We start from the raw sequence: 17,782 nt of genomic DNA on the forward strand, positions 1-17,782 counted from the left end.
ATGCCTCTGGGTCCCTCAGAGGGATATCTCATCCTGTCTTAAAGGTACTCTGGGATTTGTGGAGGGAGAAGGCGGACACCCATTGGCTATTCACTTGGCCCTCACCCATAAACTCAATATGGGCGCTCCCCATCAGGAACCACCTCCTGGGACCAGAGCGATACCAAGACCGGCACGAAGCGGGGTTGAGTAGGGCTGGCCAGCTATGGGAGGGGGGGTTATGTACCACACCATATACAGAATTGCTGGGTATGGGGTCATTATCACCTTTCCTGTTTTTACGGTTCAAGGGAGTCCTGAAGGATGCAAGGTGGGGCCCTTTCAAGAACATTTTGGTGGAGGGGAGCCCTGAGAGGGGAAGGATTTTTAAGCTATATTGGGCCTTCCACCAGGCGGCTCCATTGCAGAATCAAGGGCTAGACTCCTTTGGGAGAACGACTTAGGGATGGAGGTGACAATTGAACTGTGGGGCACCATGTGTGAGTTGACGAAAAGGATCTCTTTCACAGCCCAACATAAGATTAATGCTATCAAGATGCTCCACAGGTGGCAGCTTCCCCAGGTGTGACTGGCTTGTATGTTTCCAGGGGTAGACCCACATTCTTGGAAGGGCTGTGGGGCGATGGGAACGTACTGGCATGCTTGGAGGTCGTGCCCTAAGGCACAGGTGTACTGGAGCAAGGTCCTATCCTGGAAAAGGGATATTGAGGGGATGGAGAGGTCCTTGATGCCGATCTTGGTCCTCCTTGGGCTGGAGGAAGAGGACGGGTGTAAAGGGGAGTTGGTCACATGGTTCGGGGTCTCCAAGTGATGGCTCGAGTGGCATTGGCGAGGGCCTGGAAGAGCTCTGAGATGCTGAGTAAGAGGGAATGGATAATGGGGGCCAGGCACCTATACGAGATGGAGAAACTTAACAAAATAGTTAATGAAAAGGGCACCGCAGAGGGGCTTCCATTTACCTCAAATTATGGATCTGGGAGTGTACGGGCCCCTGTGGGCGAGAGGACAGAGGGGAAGTGCAGTGCCTCACGTGGAAAAGGAGTTTGGAGACCCCTGTAGCGCGTTCTAGCAATGCTCCCTGTTGGTGGTGTATTGATGGTACTTTGCAGTCTTTTTGTCGGATGGGGTGGCTGGTGGAGGGGAGGGAGTTTCAACAAAAATAGTACACTGGAAAAAACTTGACCTAAGATGCTGCATGTGTTTGTACTGTTTCACATTGTATGGTTACAACATGATGTTTGTTGCTTGTTCTCCATAAAGAAAACAAATGCATTTCAATTTGAAAAAATGGCGACACGTAACGTGTCATCTGATGACATCAGCATTAATCAGATAGTGGTTATCAGCAATCCTTTCATGTTTATAAATATATTGTAGGAGCTACACTATGTTATATTTCTGGATATTGACAATGTCAGCACATAATAATCTCAGTAACAAAAACACAGTTAGTTCAAATAATCTGTTTGTAGAGTCCACAAGTCTACAATTTAGTCACATATCTTTACAAATATAATCAATTTCATGCTTTATAAAAATCAGATTTAGAAAATGGAAACATTCAGTCATGGCTACAAATCTCCAACCGTCCCTTCATCCAATCTGAAACATAGTGATATTTTATAAATTCTTACATTAACTTTGATCGAATCTCATAAGAAACATGATGTGTATGCATACCCTTATGTACCAATGCATCAATTTTTTGATCTAGAAAACGTCTCTAATTTACCTTCATGTGTTTAGGTTGCCACCTCTGTTGGCAGTTGTACTTGTTAAAAGATTATTAATTGCATCTGTGCTATTTTATGATGTTCTTTCATAATATGTGTAACTACTGGGAATGTTCTCACTGTAATTGCATATTTGGTATTGCTCTGTCCATCTTGTTATTGCTTTCCTCATGGTCAGCCCAACATAAAAGATGCCATGTGGACATGTTATGCCATAAATTATATTAGATGAATCACAGGTCAGTGAATTATTCAATGAAATCTCATCTCCAGTTTAATAGTGACTAACTGTATTGCTTGTATGTTATTATGACAATGCTGCAATTCCTACAAGGTTGTGTTCCTTTTGTTAATTCTGTACTCCCAATATTAGTAACATGGTCTGCCTTAACTAAACAATGGCCCTCATTATGACCCAGGCGTTGGACCATGGTGCTAACAGCACCATGGTCCATGCTGGTAACTTACCGACTCCGCCATGGCGGAATGGGGAATTACCGCCCCATTCCGAGGTTGGCGGCGCGGTAATTCCCCATGCCGCCATGGCCCTTCCCCATTCCCATTTTTGACCCAAAGGGCTCAATGGGACTGGGGAAGGCGCTAATTACGGCACCGTAAATGCGGTGCCGTAATTAGCTCCTAGGTCCCTTTGCGGGTTGGTTTTTTAACGCCTGCTTAAAGCAGGCGTTAAAGTGCCACCCGCAAAGGGACCTCGTAATCAGGCGTTAAGGGTTTAACGGCGCCGCCACCTTTTACGGCGCCGTTAACCCCTTAACGCCTGGGTTGTAATGAGGGCCATTCTCACAGAGTGGCTTTTCCTGTATGCAAATCTTGGAAGATCAGTAAATAATTTGGGCAATGTTGGATCAAGTTTCAGAATTTCCCAATTGTTTTTGATGATTTGTTTGATCTTTTGACTTTTAAGAGAAAATATGGTAACATAGACCAATTGAGAAGGGTCTTTATTGGTCTTGTTTCTACGAATGATCTCCTAGAGATCTGTTCCACTTTTTGCAATGTTGTTACTAAATTGGACTCATTGTAATTACGTTCACAAAATGTCTACGTCAGTTCTGCACGTTTCTGTATATATTCGGACTGATTTGAGATGATTCTTCTATACCTCAAAAAATGACTATATTGGATAATATCTATTGTTCTATGAGGGTGAAAACTACTTTCAAGAAGGAAACTACTGCTATCTGTCAGTTTGGTATAAACAGTAGTCTCTGTCATCCACACAATACATTTCTACTTCTAGGAATTATATTTTACTTTGTACTGGCAAATAAATGTAATGTTAGGATGCAGCTGATTAACATATTAAAGAATTACAACAATTGGTTTAAAGGTCCACCCCAGATACCAAACTTATCATCAATGTAGCTCATATAGCATTTCAAGTATATCTTCCATGGATCTTGCGTCATAATATTATGAGTTTCAAACTGTGACATACATGTGTTATCATATACTGGGGCCATAGCCGACCCCATTGATGTTCCAGATGTTTGAAAGAAGAATTGATATGCATACCTAAATATTTTATTCATGAGTACAATTTTCAACAGTGCCAACACAAAAGCTGTGTCGGCTTAAGAGTTTTCTGTCTGTTGAAGAAGCCATTGCTGATATACCTTCACTAGGTGGAAAGTTTGTATATAGACTAACCACGTCCATCGTGAATAGAATATCTTGTTCAGATTTGAGGACAACTTCATCTCGCCTCATCAAAAAGTGAGATGCCTCTTTTGTGTATGTGTTACTAGACAGTATGATCGGTTGTATTGCCTTATCAATGTATTGAGATAAAGGTTCCAATAGACTGTTGTTTGCTGCTATTATTGGTCTTCCAGGTGGCTTTGTCAACCTTTTGTGTATCTTTGGTAAAATGTAAAACACAGGTGTATATGGATGTGTATTGGTCAAACACATTCTAGTTTGATGTGTAATGTAAGAATTTAATTCTGCTTCAATCAAAGTTTCCTCTATTAGGTCATTATCATTTTGTGTAAGATCACATAAATTGTTCATATAAATGTTTTCATATTGTAATTATCGTATGACCTCTTCATTATAGTCTCTTAAATATGTTATTGATTTGGGGATTAGGGTTTGAGAACTTTGTCAAAGTAAACTTATTTTTGGATTCTGTTGGGACTTCTGGATCTGTAATTATACTCATTGTTTACTAGTGACATCCTCAATAGTTGTGTTTGGAAAACACTTAGTTCTCGCATCTCCCAAGATCAGTCATCAGGCAATTTATTTCATGCTGAGTAGCTAATGTTATGGTATGTCACAAAGTTACTTTATTGAAAAAACACAGTAGCTCATTCTTGATGCCTGTCAACGCTTCAAAAATATTCTTTATGCACCTGCACTGTTTCCTAATTTTAGCTTCCATTGCTTAATTTCTAGTAGGCAGCATGTTCAAAAACATACTGCGGCGTAGCCTGTTTGGCCAAGGCCATTGGGGCAATAGGTGATTTTCCGGAGATCTGCTAAAAACCTTGCTCATCAATTCAGATTAAAGTTTACATAATGTGCTAGTGGCGAAGGTTGCTGTAGGAACTCTCTGTCAGCCTGAATGTTTTCTTGATATAGGAACATTCCTTTGGCAGTCTCAGTGTCCTACTTGCGGGGAAAAGATGTGTAAAGATTATTGACAATCATGTAAACAGGATGCTACTTTCATTTAAAATGTTAAATAATCCAAAATGTTTTTTGGCATCCTAATGTTTGTTCCAGTCATTTTTTGAGAGGTTTAAAAACATTATGAATATCTTTACCTATAGACTCTAACATACGGCATACTATCAGTATTGGTTATGCTTGGTCTGATTGGCAGACCCAGAAGATTATATATTATAAATATCTAAGGAAAAATGTAAAAGATTTATATTATTGGACGTGCTTTCCTAAAGAACTATTTTTCCCTGAGATTGGAGAAAAAAACACTGTGGATCCCCATTTAACGGTTTATGGGTAGTTGCATCATGTAATGAAGACCAATACTTTTGTTTGCATTCATCAGAATCCTTAATGACTACGGCAACAGCCTTCTGAGCCAGTCTGATAATGATCTTTCAATGGAGAATAAATATTCGATTGTTTTAGTTGATTGACTGATTGATTGAAAAATGTCAGTGTTTGCAAATTCATGATTATTATCTTTGAAAGGTAGTGGTATTTTAAATAGCCTGTGCGTATTCAGGTATAAACATATTCTGAAGACAAAGCAAGTGTGTGTTTGCGTTGTCTATTTTGGAGAATTCAGAGATTTGTCCACTAACGGGTGTTAGTGGCATTCTTGCATTTATTTGCAGTTACCCTGTTGCCACAGGCTTTCTCCTCCAGCACCCCTTCATTAAATTGGGAATGGTACATATATAAATAATAATTTATTAACAGTTCAAAAATAGAGGTCCGTGTAGAGATTACTCCATCTAATAATAATAATAATAATAATAATTTGGCATTTATATAGCGCTACGAACCCTCAGGTATCTGAGTGCTGCTTATTATTACCCAGGGTGTGTGGTGCTCATTTATCGACCTCGGAAGTATGAAAGGCTGAGTTTGGCCCCGCCGGGATTCAAACCTGCGTTAGCAGACTCTGTACGGATGTCAAAGTGGGCCATTTGACCGGCTAGAAGAATCTGTCCCCACATATAAAAAGAATGCCCACTCTTGAGCTGTGTCAGCTGGTCGCATCCATGTTGGTTTGGTTTCTGTGGTATCCTCATGCAGCCTAAATTAAAATATGTTTTGTGCCACATGGAGGCTAAAAACTGCCTGAATCCATACAAAGAGAGAATGGTTGCAGGAGTAGATCAATCTTAGAAGAATACAGCAAAATATTCGGAAACAAATGTACAGATGTTAGAATTGTAAAAAGGTGGGGGGTCAGAGGTGTTTCGGCATCAACATCTATACATGTTTGGAATAGAAAGATTTCCAGACTCTTGTATGATTATGTATCTGTAACGTTATGGTGAGGTTTTATTTATAGAGCATATTTTGGTGAAAAAGCTAACCAAATGATGTTTCCATGGACAGGTTTGACCTTGCAGCTGGGTCTGTGGCTCAGTGGACTAATGCATCAACTACAGGGGCCTATGTTTGACCTCAGGGTCACAGGTTTGATTCCCGCCAGGTCCACTCAACCCTTAAACCATTTGAGGTCAATAAAATGAGTACCATTAAATTGGGTAACAATAACCACCTTTTATTAGCACCATGATGCCCCTTTGGGGGTGAACGTGCACTTTACAAATACGCATTTTATGTTATAAGTTGCTGTAGGGCTCCTGGGATCAAGTCATGCTACCTGAGTGACACATACATTTTGAGTAAAAATAGAGGCCACTTCTAGATTAGAAAAGGAAATGCTGTGTTTTCTCAGGAGCTGTTCCCATTACAGCAAGAGGTTTCCACCGCCAATAGGTAAGTATGCATTTAAGGAGGATTTTTCAATTGCTGATGCCAACATTCATAATGGTAGAATATAAATGATGCAAACACCATAATATGTCAAAAAGAAGTAAAATAAATTGTCCACAAGATAGTGAAGATAAATATGCTTAGAGTCAATGGCGGCAAGGCACACAGTGGGGCCATTTTGGTATGTGAGTGCCAGGTAGCTGGCGGAGATCTGATGAAAAGGAAACAATCCAGGGAAGTTTATTATAGTAGAAGGGGGTGAAGATGACATTGCAGAAGCCAGAGGCAAATCGTCTGGATTTAGTTATATTTGGTATCTACATGGTCAGCCCCCAACCCCAGACAAACCCAATTAGAGAGAAGGTTAACTCCCTCTCTTTAGTGGTAGCTACTATGAGCTGTTTGGTATATGGTAGATGCCACCCAGATGTTGTGTGTCAGGGGGTTAAGTCCTTAAGGAAGCTCAGTCAGTAGTATCGTAATCAAAAGGGTGTTTAAAGGGAAGCTGCACAGGAATGTCTGAGAAAAAATATTTGCAGTGGCATACAATGTGACTTTCTGCAATGAACAATACCCCAGTGCCAGAACATGACTTCCACATCCTTGAGGCTCAAGGGGTAATTTGCCATGATGTAGTTTATTGTCTGCAGTCATTGAAAGATACAGCATATATTAAAAGCAGATTGTTGTAGCAGTCACCCATTCATATAGAACCATGGGAGCAAGGTTTCCTCATTTTATAAGCCGAAGAAACATATCTACTGGTGTAAATGTCCAACAATGATTTATACTGCATTCGAGCACCAAAAAGGAGAAATAGCCATCTTTCTCAAACCAAATATCTGAGCTTTTTAAATCCTCCCTAAATGGACGCATTGTTCAATTTAGGTTAGAAACACAGAAATAGCTACATTTTAAAACGAACATGTAGTTTATGTTATATTTTGTTTAGTACGGACACGACTTACCAAACTTTTCGCATATACTCTCGTTTTCGATTAATCTTGGATGGTCAAAGGTATCCCGACAGTAAAAGATATGCGTGTTCTTGTTGATCTCTGCGATACCACCAAGGGCCAAAACAAACTGATTTGCCAACAATGTTGATGGACTGTCCTGAAGGCGCTTCAGCATAGCGCGGTATCGACAGTACTGTGGATAACTTAGTACAATCACATTTGCCTCTTCTTCTTCCTCACCTACAAAAGAAAATATGGCATATATGACAATTTTGCAAGTCGGCTTTCGGGGCCAATCAAAGGTGTGCTGAGGATTTGCAAACCAAGATAAGAGTGTAATTTTTTTAATTTGTAAAAAGTACAACTACGATAGATATATTACTCTTAAAAAAATACTCTAAAATTGACAACATACTATTATAACGAGAATTATCAGCAGGCAAAATGCATCTTGCTTGGAGCAAGATACCTGTTCCCTGTTCAAGAATTTGAATCGAGTGCCATTTGAATTAAAACATGTCACATAAGCCAAAACACACTTTCGGGCCAACTCACACTCCCAACGTCAGATGCAGCTAATTTAGATATGTACCTTATACCATAGGAATATGCACCTGACTGATAGAATGACATCAACGTTCGAATTATGAAACCTTCGTGACTCAGGGTAATAGTACTGTATACTTGGTAAACTCAGATGGGTTTGGTGATGCTTCGTGAGACAGCTGAGTTATGGTCATGTGTAAGTAACATATCTAAAATGGGTGCAAATATGTTTAGCAAGAACCTTTCCTTTTGTGAATAGGTTGCAGTGTGTCTTCTTTATGTGATGTAAAGAAAACAGAATATTGTGATGTTTTGTTTCTATTTTAACCTGAAATGTATTAGCAATATTTATCCTATAAATCGAAAAACAAAAGAATGGACATTTTCAATATCATTTTAATAAAGTAGAATCATTTTATCGATCGCATGCTATATTTCGCAATTTCACCCACAGCATATATTATTAGTGGTGAACGCACTTCTAGAACAGTGAATCCTCTAAACTGTGGCATGATGTAATAATACACAACGGATAATTAGAGGAGAAAGTGCACTTTAAGGCAGTGCATCTAGTTTTGGCCATTCAATGAAAACTGATTGCTATAATGAAGGCCTGTCACCGGTGTGTATTAACTCTAATCTCCCACTGTCAATGATCCTCATTCTCCATTCCAATGGAGCCAATGGCAGTTTTGAGGAGTATACAATATAGTATAGTTTCTAGACTCTATGTTGAAGAACAGGGCGCTTTGCTTTCGAGGGCCTGCTCCAGCGTAGACATTGTAGTGTCAGCCATTGACACCACACATTGTTTCTCAGAGGCATACATACTATTCCACATCGAGTGATTGTGGTGGTGTTGATATGCAGCATCTACTTGCATGGTTTAATACATGTATTTTGAACATATTTTGTGGGTGGACATGAGATGTCATGAGGGATATTCAGTGCTGGGCGTTGGGCAGTAAGGCAGTGCACACCACCAATCAGGATTTGGTTTGCATGTAAATAGCCTGCTGGCACGTACTTTTGCTACAGTGCTGGTTGCCATGATACACCTGCATGCAACCAGGGATTGATGAGCGTAACAAAACTGCCACTACACCTTGTGAAAATGGCACTATGTGGTGCGGAGCGCCATTCATGCAATCCTGCAAAATTCTGGACCGGGCACATCCACCATCTCTGTTGATATATGAACTGTAATTTACGAAGTGCCTACTTTTCCTGGGCAGGAGGTACACCTGAGCGTGTTTGTAACCCTAAAAGTAAGCATTTTAAGAGTTCATAATACCCATTTAGGATTGGAACATGTTGCCATTCATTCATTTGGTTCTATGTGATCTTTTGTATTTACTTCATCTGAATATCAAGCCCATTTTGCAGCTCGGTCTTATGCAAGTTGTGGGTGGATCTGAATGTTATGCACAGTTACTCGTGACATTATCCTACACTTTGTCATAGTCGTCTCCCTGTAAAGTAACAGTGCCCTCGCCCATTTCCTGTATGGTCGGACCAGGGTGTTGCAATAGCTGATCTTTGAACTGTGAGGTTCCAGGTTCAGATCAGTGTAAATGTATTTCTTACACCTGCTACTGTTTCCATCGCTGATGGGCACTGAGGTGCGTCTTTCTAGGGTTGGTAATATCTCACTGTTACTTAACAATATCAATTAAGCATTGTTTTTTTGGAATTGGGAGATTTATCGGTGTTTGTGTAAAGTGCTATGTTTACGAACTTCCAAACGTATCTCCATCCATGAAGAACCTTGTGTGTCTCTGTTTATAGGACTTAATATATGAATCTCTTTTTATGCGGGATGTGATAATAATTATGCCTTGTGATCAATCCCTCAATCATTCTCAATGGCCACAATCAACATACCAATTTACCTTGTATGGAGACCGACTCTTCATAAAGAAATCCATTTGCAAAACCGATCATCAAGCTCATCAGGTTCTATGTCAGGACAAGATAACTTTTTCTATTTGAGGTTGCTCGGACTAAATTATACTCATCCGTTAAAGCATTCACCTGGCGTCATTACAATGGTAATGACAACGAGTAATGTGTAGGTCTTGTGACAATGACTATCATTGGAAATTGATTCACCAATATTTTTCAACATAGACTGCAGAACCCTGCCAGGTTGGGTACTCTGCCCAACTTTAAAGCCTTGATATCATCACTCAGTTCCTCTCCATTTGGACGCTGTATGAGCTCCCTTGGCTCTGGTATCAGTGTGCACAACTCTGACTTGCTAATCCCATTTCCCTGTTTGTTTCCATTCATCCAAGGTATTCGACTTCGGATAGAAGTGCCTAGAAACGTAAGAGTTTGCCCATTTCCCATCCACAACATTGACTTCAAGCACATACTTGGTCTTCCCTTTGGCTTTCCCTTTAAAACATAGCTGACAATCACAATTGTGGTCTTCCTTGTAATAATTTAGATTCAATTATATATGTTTATATTTTCCACTATTTAATGGAAATGTGTCTATTGTGCTACACATTAGAGCTATACTCTGGTAGAGGTTGTTTGAGTGGATTGTCTTGCTTTGTTTTCTAGTGCAGTGTGATTTCCACTAAAGCGACTAAGGATGGCCATTTTCAGCCTCCTGAATCTGCGGCCAAGGCAGTTAAAATTACTGGGGTTTTAAATGCATCACACACTATGCCCTCTGAAAACTCAACACTGGCATGGATAGTTATATCATTTCTGCAATGCTCTTTGCCTGATTGCTGTCTGAGGTCATACACACACACACACACACACACACCCAAATAGAGCAGGACAACTTTGACCAAAGGATGTGAATTCATGACCTACATTTCTGCATACTGCCACCTTGTGTGTACCACTCAGATCTCAATGAGACAGACAGTAAGCATGTCGCAGGCACAGGAGTCAATGCGGCGGCCCATGCAGTGCAAAGATGAACCATGACTGGATCGCAAAAGAAGGTCTTTCTCCCAATTCAAGGTTGTGCTCTAACACAGACTCTTCTTGTACAGGTATCTGACTGGAAACTGAGACACTACCATGCTCCAGCTTCTTAAAAGCACCCAGCTAACTCCAGATTCAGAATAATATGAGGGAGCAGCTTTCCTGCTGCCCTCACTGAGAGCTGTCCCCTCATAGTATATTAGTTGTCAGGGATCTCAATATATATCTGCTTCTCTGTTTCTTGCATTAATGAACCCAGCTAGACAGTCTCTGCTGCTCCCACGGAAACAGTGGGATTTAGTGACTTGTTTTTCTTTGTTCAAGAAAGGGCTTCTTTTCACTAGGTGAAACTGTACCCTAGCTAATACAGTGTTTTTTTTGTTTTGAATGTATGTAAACTCTGGTGTGCATCCTTTCATTTTCTCTCTGTTCAGATATTAGCTGCTATGTTTAACCTTTTAATTCTTCTAAAAAGAATCACAGTGGCCAGATTAGGCTCCTCTGACTCAGCTTCATTGAATTTAAGATGCTACTGTTCTATCTTGGGCTGGGAGGATAGCTCAGGGGCAACACGTTTGTCCGTTTGTCCTGGAAGCAAAACAATGCAGAGTAGCACAGGTTCAAAACCCGGGCTCGAGCGTGTTATAAAATAACAAGTATAATTATCTACCTGAGACCAAGCTAACCATCTTTTAGGCTTTGGGGTCTAGTTGAAGGAGATGCTTAAGTGCCACCTTGGCCCCAAATCCCAAGCAGGAAAAGTACATATCTATAGTGGTGAGTTAACCAGCAGCCAAATGAATTTATAAAACCTTTATGTGGAAGGGAATGTACCTGCACAACTTAGATGTACTTGCACAGGAACTCACGAATTGAAATGAAAAAGAAGCATATTTTCAACGTAAATCCATCGTGTATATATTAACACTTTGTAGTGGGCAGAATTATAGCAACTGGATGTTTGCATCAGGTATTAATGAGATGCAGAGACAACTTAGAGGGTAACCAAGGGCGCAAGTGTAATAGTTCTGGATAAACATGTTTTCACAATCCAGAAGTACTATATTGTTGTGTAATGTACAGTTGCGCAAGAATGTGTCTTTTTAGCCGACGTTGTAAAACGTTGACATTTTAACGAGAACAATGTGAAATCAGATATTAAAAGAGATATTTTTGAACAAAAATATTTCTATGTATGCCTGCAAATTCATGTTCGCTTAATTGTGTTAACACTATCCATTTGACAAGCTGTATTGAAAAGTATTCCATGGTCCGTTTAAACAAATGAATGCATTGTAGAAGCAGTGCACATTAAAAATAACTAGTGACATGTGATAAACTAAGAGGAAAATGGTGAATGGACTTTTAAGCTGAGGTCACATTTTCTAAGATGTCTAAGGGGCTGATTTTTTCATTGAAAAACGGTTTTGTAAACCAGCCTCTAAATGTATTTCCTTTAAATGACCGCCGTACAAATGGGAGTTTGGTTCCCCGAAGTTCCACAACTCTTGCTGTCATATGGGAATGATCAAAAACCTACAACACTTTATAATTAGAGGAAAACATTATAATGATGTTAGAATGTTATTGCTCATTCCAGGACCACAGTGATGTAACAAAGAAAGGAAAAGTTAAATATTCCTGGGTGCTACATTGTAAAATAATACCCCCATTTGCATTCCTATACAAGACAAGAATTGGCAAAGCATGCCATTTCAGCTTTTGTGTAGGCACGGGAAAGGCATTTGCCAGGCACCACCATAATGGTACAACCTCGCCATAAGATGGCAAAAGCTGAAAAATAGTATGATGACGTTGGAATATGATACCAGTGCCTGGCACATGCCTGTAATGCCTGATGCCTCTACACACACCAACATTGTTGGCTTGCTCAATGCTTGTTTTTCACAGGACTTCAAGGCAAGGTGTTTTGATTACACCAGTAGAATATTTACAGCTACCAGTAAGCCATTTACTCACATTAGAATGCTTAGAAATAACACTGGCAGGCCAACATTTGATGTTATCGTTTGATCGAGCTAGCTCAATGGAATCCCAGGGGATGTGCTTTGGGCAGGGAGGGGAAGGTAGTCAGTGGAAATGACCATAGAGATTAGCATGGCAATTGGCATTAATGGGTGGATAAATAACCAAACAATATCCACACTCTGTGTGTCCCTCCTCTCATGTCATCTCGCTCCTAGCTGTACTCCAATACAATAGTTTCAGGTTATAGGTGAAGCTTAAGCACCACCTAATGGAGAAAACTAAAAAAAGAATTAAGCTGACAATAATTATGCATTGAGATGCTTGTACACCTGAAAATCTAGTCTCCATATCCCATGTTTTACTTTAGAAGGCAACGAGGAGAGGCGTTAAGCAGCCACTACCATTACTCATATTTTCAATCGAGGCGATTATGCAAGTCTATGCAAAACAGGACGAGCATATTCGCCCTTTGCACTTAAGGGGTTAATGAGAGCGGAAGGCAAGATTATGAACATTATTTTGAGCTTGCACTTTGGCGACTGAGCTTTTTTATTCGTCCGCACTGATGTAGACCTAAGTCCATAGATAAACAAAGGCACACAATACAAACTACCCATTCAGGTTTCTAGAGCGAACACTTTGTAATGGACTTTCTTCCTCATTCATTTGACCTCTGAAGATAGCTGAGGGAATGAATCAGCTATGGCTAAATGCAAGATTTGTTTAGCAAAAGTAAACAAAAGAGTTCCTGGAACAAAGATTTCGTTACAACCACACCCACAAAAGAAATGAAGTCATCAAAATGCACTACCCTTAAACAATATGGCTCTGAGACAAAAGGCAATTCTTGCTTGCGTTTTATCATTGTTTAAAGTCAAAGCAAATTGCTTCGGCCAACCAACCAGTAGTACTAAGGATCATTGACACAAATAGCAGAACTAGTATTTCCGTCACAAGAAACACAACAACAAAGATGCTACGTTGTCTACATTGGATAAACAAAGAACACATCAGGATTAAAGTCATGGCACTGCAATAATATTGAAGGGTGAGATAGTTCAAAGGTTGTATGCTGGTATGCTGCATTCTTTGCTGCTAGAATGATAATGATTTGCATTTCAAGCTACATTCCCGAAACATTCAACTTGTTAACATTAAGGACACGTGAAAAGCCCAGCAGTCCTTTGTGTGGAGAGGTTGCAGGTGACATGGGGGAAAAGTGGCAGGAGTGCGGGAAAATAATGCATATGGGGGAATTCCACCCACGTAGGCAGGTTCCTTAAAGGAGTTGGGGTAGAAAACCCAGGAGCTTGCCTACATGAGGCTGTACGTAATTGGACGTTTTATGATTCATATGAGGACTTTACAAATGCTTTCCAGTGTAATATTTTGAATGTTATTTCCACTTTCACTTTCAGCATATTTTCACTTTAAAATGTATTTCTGCACACATATAGTGATCACTGACTGCACTTAGGCAGTTTCCAAGCATTCATAGAAATCGCGCCTACACCATAATCATATTGATATTAATGAGGCTGCTTAAAAATTGAACTTAAAATTCATTCCAGGAGATTTCAAACATGATAGGTATCAGTTCTGCCTTAGAAAGTCCCCCTGTTGGTCAAGTAATGTATTGAAAAAACATGCAAAGTTTCTTTGACTTTTTCAGTAAAACAAAGTAAGGAAGCTATTGAGCCTCACAACCAACCAAGGTAAAACAATTTTTATGGAAATACCTTTAGCTTTCAAGTTGCAGGAGCAAAGCAACCATCCTCCTGCCTGTTGGCAATGCTTTTATTTAACCCTGAGGAAAGAGGGTTTACCCACGTGGTAATGGCTGGGGTCCTCATAACAGGCAAACGTGTGGCCCGGCAACATTGAGTGATAGTAGACCTTCTGCATGGATAGAGTTATTGGTATTAGCACCCCAGCAGTTTATCTGGTGGGCCAATACTGTTTTCTGAAGTTGTGGAATGGCACAGTGAGTGTTTCACAAGATTTTTTAAAAATGGCAGCTGAGGAAGAAAGGAGAAGGGAAAGACTCCTGGTCCCTTCTCCCTTTCTATGGTGGCCATTGCAGATGAGTGGGAGGAGTGTCCGGAGTTAGGCACGGCAAAAGGAAAGTGGCGTGACAGCGTGGAGAGGCAGAAGGAAAGAGAGGGATGACGGGGCAAGTGGGCCGGAGAGAGGATTGGAGTCCAGGTTGAACAAAGACACAAACCCAGGAGGGAACATGCCAGCACCTTGTGTAGTATATTGGTCATCAGAATGCAAGCAAGGACATTTCTGTTCACTGATACACTGATGTCACTGAGAGGCACATCAAGAAGATAGCTGAGCAAGTCATAATCCAGCCTGTGTAATGTATAATAAATTATTGTATTAAATATCACAACACCTGACACTAGCAGTCATAAAACTGGGCTACTGTCGGAGTACTCTGTTACCTCTTGTCCCGATTCTAAATGAGATAGCAGAGCTAATAGAAGTGGATGCTTACTTCAAGGCTAGCATGTTATTCTAATTATTGGTGCTTTTACTGGTCAGCAAATGTAATGTTTAACGGAAAGTCATTAATGAGGCGAAAGGAGTTAAATGTCCACCCTACACATACGCCACAACGCCACTCAGTAGCCGTCACTGGGAGTTCACCTCCAGTTCAGAGCCACGTGAGCAATGTGTTGAGGGAATGCAAATGAGATCAAATGCATGCCATTTCACTCCAATAAATGGTACTAGTCTAACAGCCTGGTGATATTTTAAAAATTGCATTTTCCAACCTAAGACAGAAAGTTCTCGAGAATGCAGACAACTGCATACATGTTTCACCCTTCATACGGCTCATCAATGCAGTAGGGTCTGAAAACCTTGATGTTGGAGCATTGGGATATGTTAAGAATACACCAGCATGTGCATCCCCACAATGCATTTCTCGTGTGGCTCTGAACTGGAGGTGCACTTCCAGTGATGGCCACTGGGTGGCGCCACAGCATTTGTGACTTGACAGAAATGCTAAGTTTACTTTCAAGCTTCAGATCGAAGTTTTTTTTTTATAAACCCACCATTTTGGTTTAATATAAATATACCCTGATGCTCTGAACTCAATGGCATCAGACAATACTGACCTGATAATCCTTATTAGGGGTGCACATGTATGCATTCTTCAGAGCTGTTTGTCTTGTGTTGAAAAATGCTATGTATAAAATAGCACTGCTCTGTAAAACAAAGCCAATTTTTAGAATGAACATTTTTGGAATTGTACTAATTTGAATACTTACAGTGCATTGCTCGTGTGGCTCTGATTTGGAGGTGAAGTTACAGTGATGGCTACTAGGTGGTATGTGTGATTTGGCTGAGGTTCCTTAGATATTATAGGCACACAAGATGGAGGAAATATTAAAAGTGTTGTGCCATCACGGAATACCATTTTTCTTATTATGCATGGAGCTCAGAATCTGGTCCTCTATCGCTAGGACAGAATTTTAAAACTAAGATCATTGAGAGAATCCACATCGGATTCACGCAGTTGTGTTTGTACCAGTGTCCAAAAATTGACAAAACCCATTATCAAGAATAATCTACAAACAAGGGGGCTGTACTTTCATAACTGATAGCCTCACCTCTAATTGACTGATAGGCAAAACAAGATCTTGATATCAAGACCGAGTTTCAGAGACTATAAATCATTTTAGATGAAACTGTGTTGATTAGATATTATAGCAATCCTTTTCAGCATCATATTTAACAACACTACAGAAAAGGACATGTTTGACAGTGTTGACACAACTCCTACAGAGACACAAACACGCACACACACATTGTAGGGGAAAATGCAAAGATAAATGGAGACTGCTTTAACTTTAAAATGGAGAGGTGCCAGAATAATGTATTGCTTCTTTCACGAGTTGCACTTTTCACCAGCTTTCATGACAAAGAGCACACCTATGGGATGCAAGTAATTAACTGCTCTCTTAAGAGATAATACCCCGCAATTGGTATAAAGTTTCACACATAGTAGGAAATCTCATGTAAACTGGCCCAAAGACTGAATCTCGAACAATTCTGAAATGACAGCAGGAAATGCTGAATGCTCCATTGTAAAAACACTTTGTATTTATGGAGAGCTGTGCCTATTGAACTCGAAGAATACTGTCGAGAGCAAAATATAAACCCAAAGTATTGTTGAGATGCAGGGCAGCATTACATCTCAACAGATGCTGGTTCATTCCCTACAAATCATGGAACGTCACCTCCAAAATGTCCATGGCCGAAATGTATCAGAAATATAATTAAACATACATGAGAACAGGGCCTGACCTACATAAATATTAATGATATAGCTATAAAAGTCAAGGGAAATATTGTGTGATTTCATGGGGTGGGGCACTGGCTTTGAATGGTGCACTTCCCAAGCAGAAGATGCAAATTTGACATCATCGTATTAAAGTCCTGCTGTAATGTGATAACGAATTTTATGCAAAACAGGTGAAAAAGGCAAATCAAAACAGTGCATATTTCCAACAATTGTAGTGTACATACTATTCCAGTTAAGAGAACAGCAGGTTTGAACTTTTCATAAGTCAGTCCACACTGTTATATGATATTCCCTCCCTGTCGGGGAAGTCTCATTTATCACATCAGAAACAAAAACTTACATTCCCAGAAAAAAAGGCCATGCGCCAGGTCCACCAAGTAAATGAGCAGCCCCCACCTTTGCAAATCCAGCTAAGGACAATATATTCTTATACATACCAGTGAAAATACCGAAAACAAAATCTATGGCATGTTGCCTGATAACCATATGGTCTGTTTTCCTGCAGAGCTCCAGACACATCTTCTTGCACTTTTCAGATCACCTTTGACATCAGATAAGGCATAAAACAGGACCAGATGAACAACCTAAGGATGACTAAAGGCCTGTGTCAGCAGATCCTCGTTAATTATTGACTGAAAGACCTGCTAGGTTCATGGGTTTCATTAGCCACATAAATTAAACTAAGGTTAGAACTCTCCTTTGAAAATTAACATTACACTTGCATTTAAAATCAGTTTTTAATATAAGCCTACAACTAAATTAGTTAAAATCAAGCGGAAAGAACTTTATGATTGTGTGATTCTCTTCTATGTAATGACAAATATGAATAACTTTATATACAG

At 40.0% G+C, this 17,782-nt stretch overlaps 1 protein-coding gene across 2 annotated transcripts in view; it reads right to left on the bottom strand.

Annotated features, from left to right (window-relative positions):
- ARID5B (AT-rich interaction domain 5B) overlaps window positions 1-17,782 on the bottom strand; it is a 654,996-nt gene that overhangs the window by 375,545 nt on the left and 261,669 nt on the right. For both annotated transcript variants that reach the window (XM_069611202.1, XM_069611201.1), the window contains exon 4: window positions 7,148-7,378. In XM_069611202.1, coding sequence (XP_069467303.1) covers window positions 7,148-7,378 — 231 coding nt within the window. The remainder of the gene's footprint in view (window positions 1-7,147; window positions 7,379-17,782) is intronic.

This window comes from Ambystoma mexicanum, chromosome 8 (assembly GCF_040938575.1).
Source record: "Ambystoma mexicanum isolate Mex_15411 chromosome 8, UKY_AmexF1_1, whole genome shotgun sequence".
Taxonomy (NCBI): Eukaryota; Metazoa; Chordata; class Amphibia; order Caudata; family Ambystomatidae; genus Ambystoma; species Ambystoma mexicanum.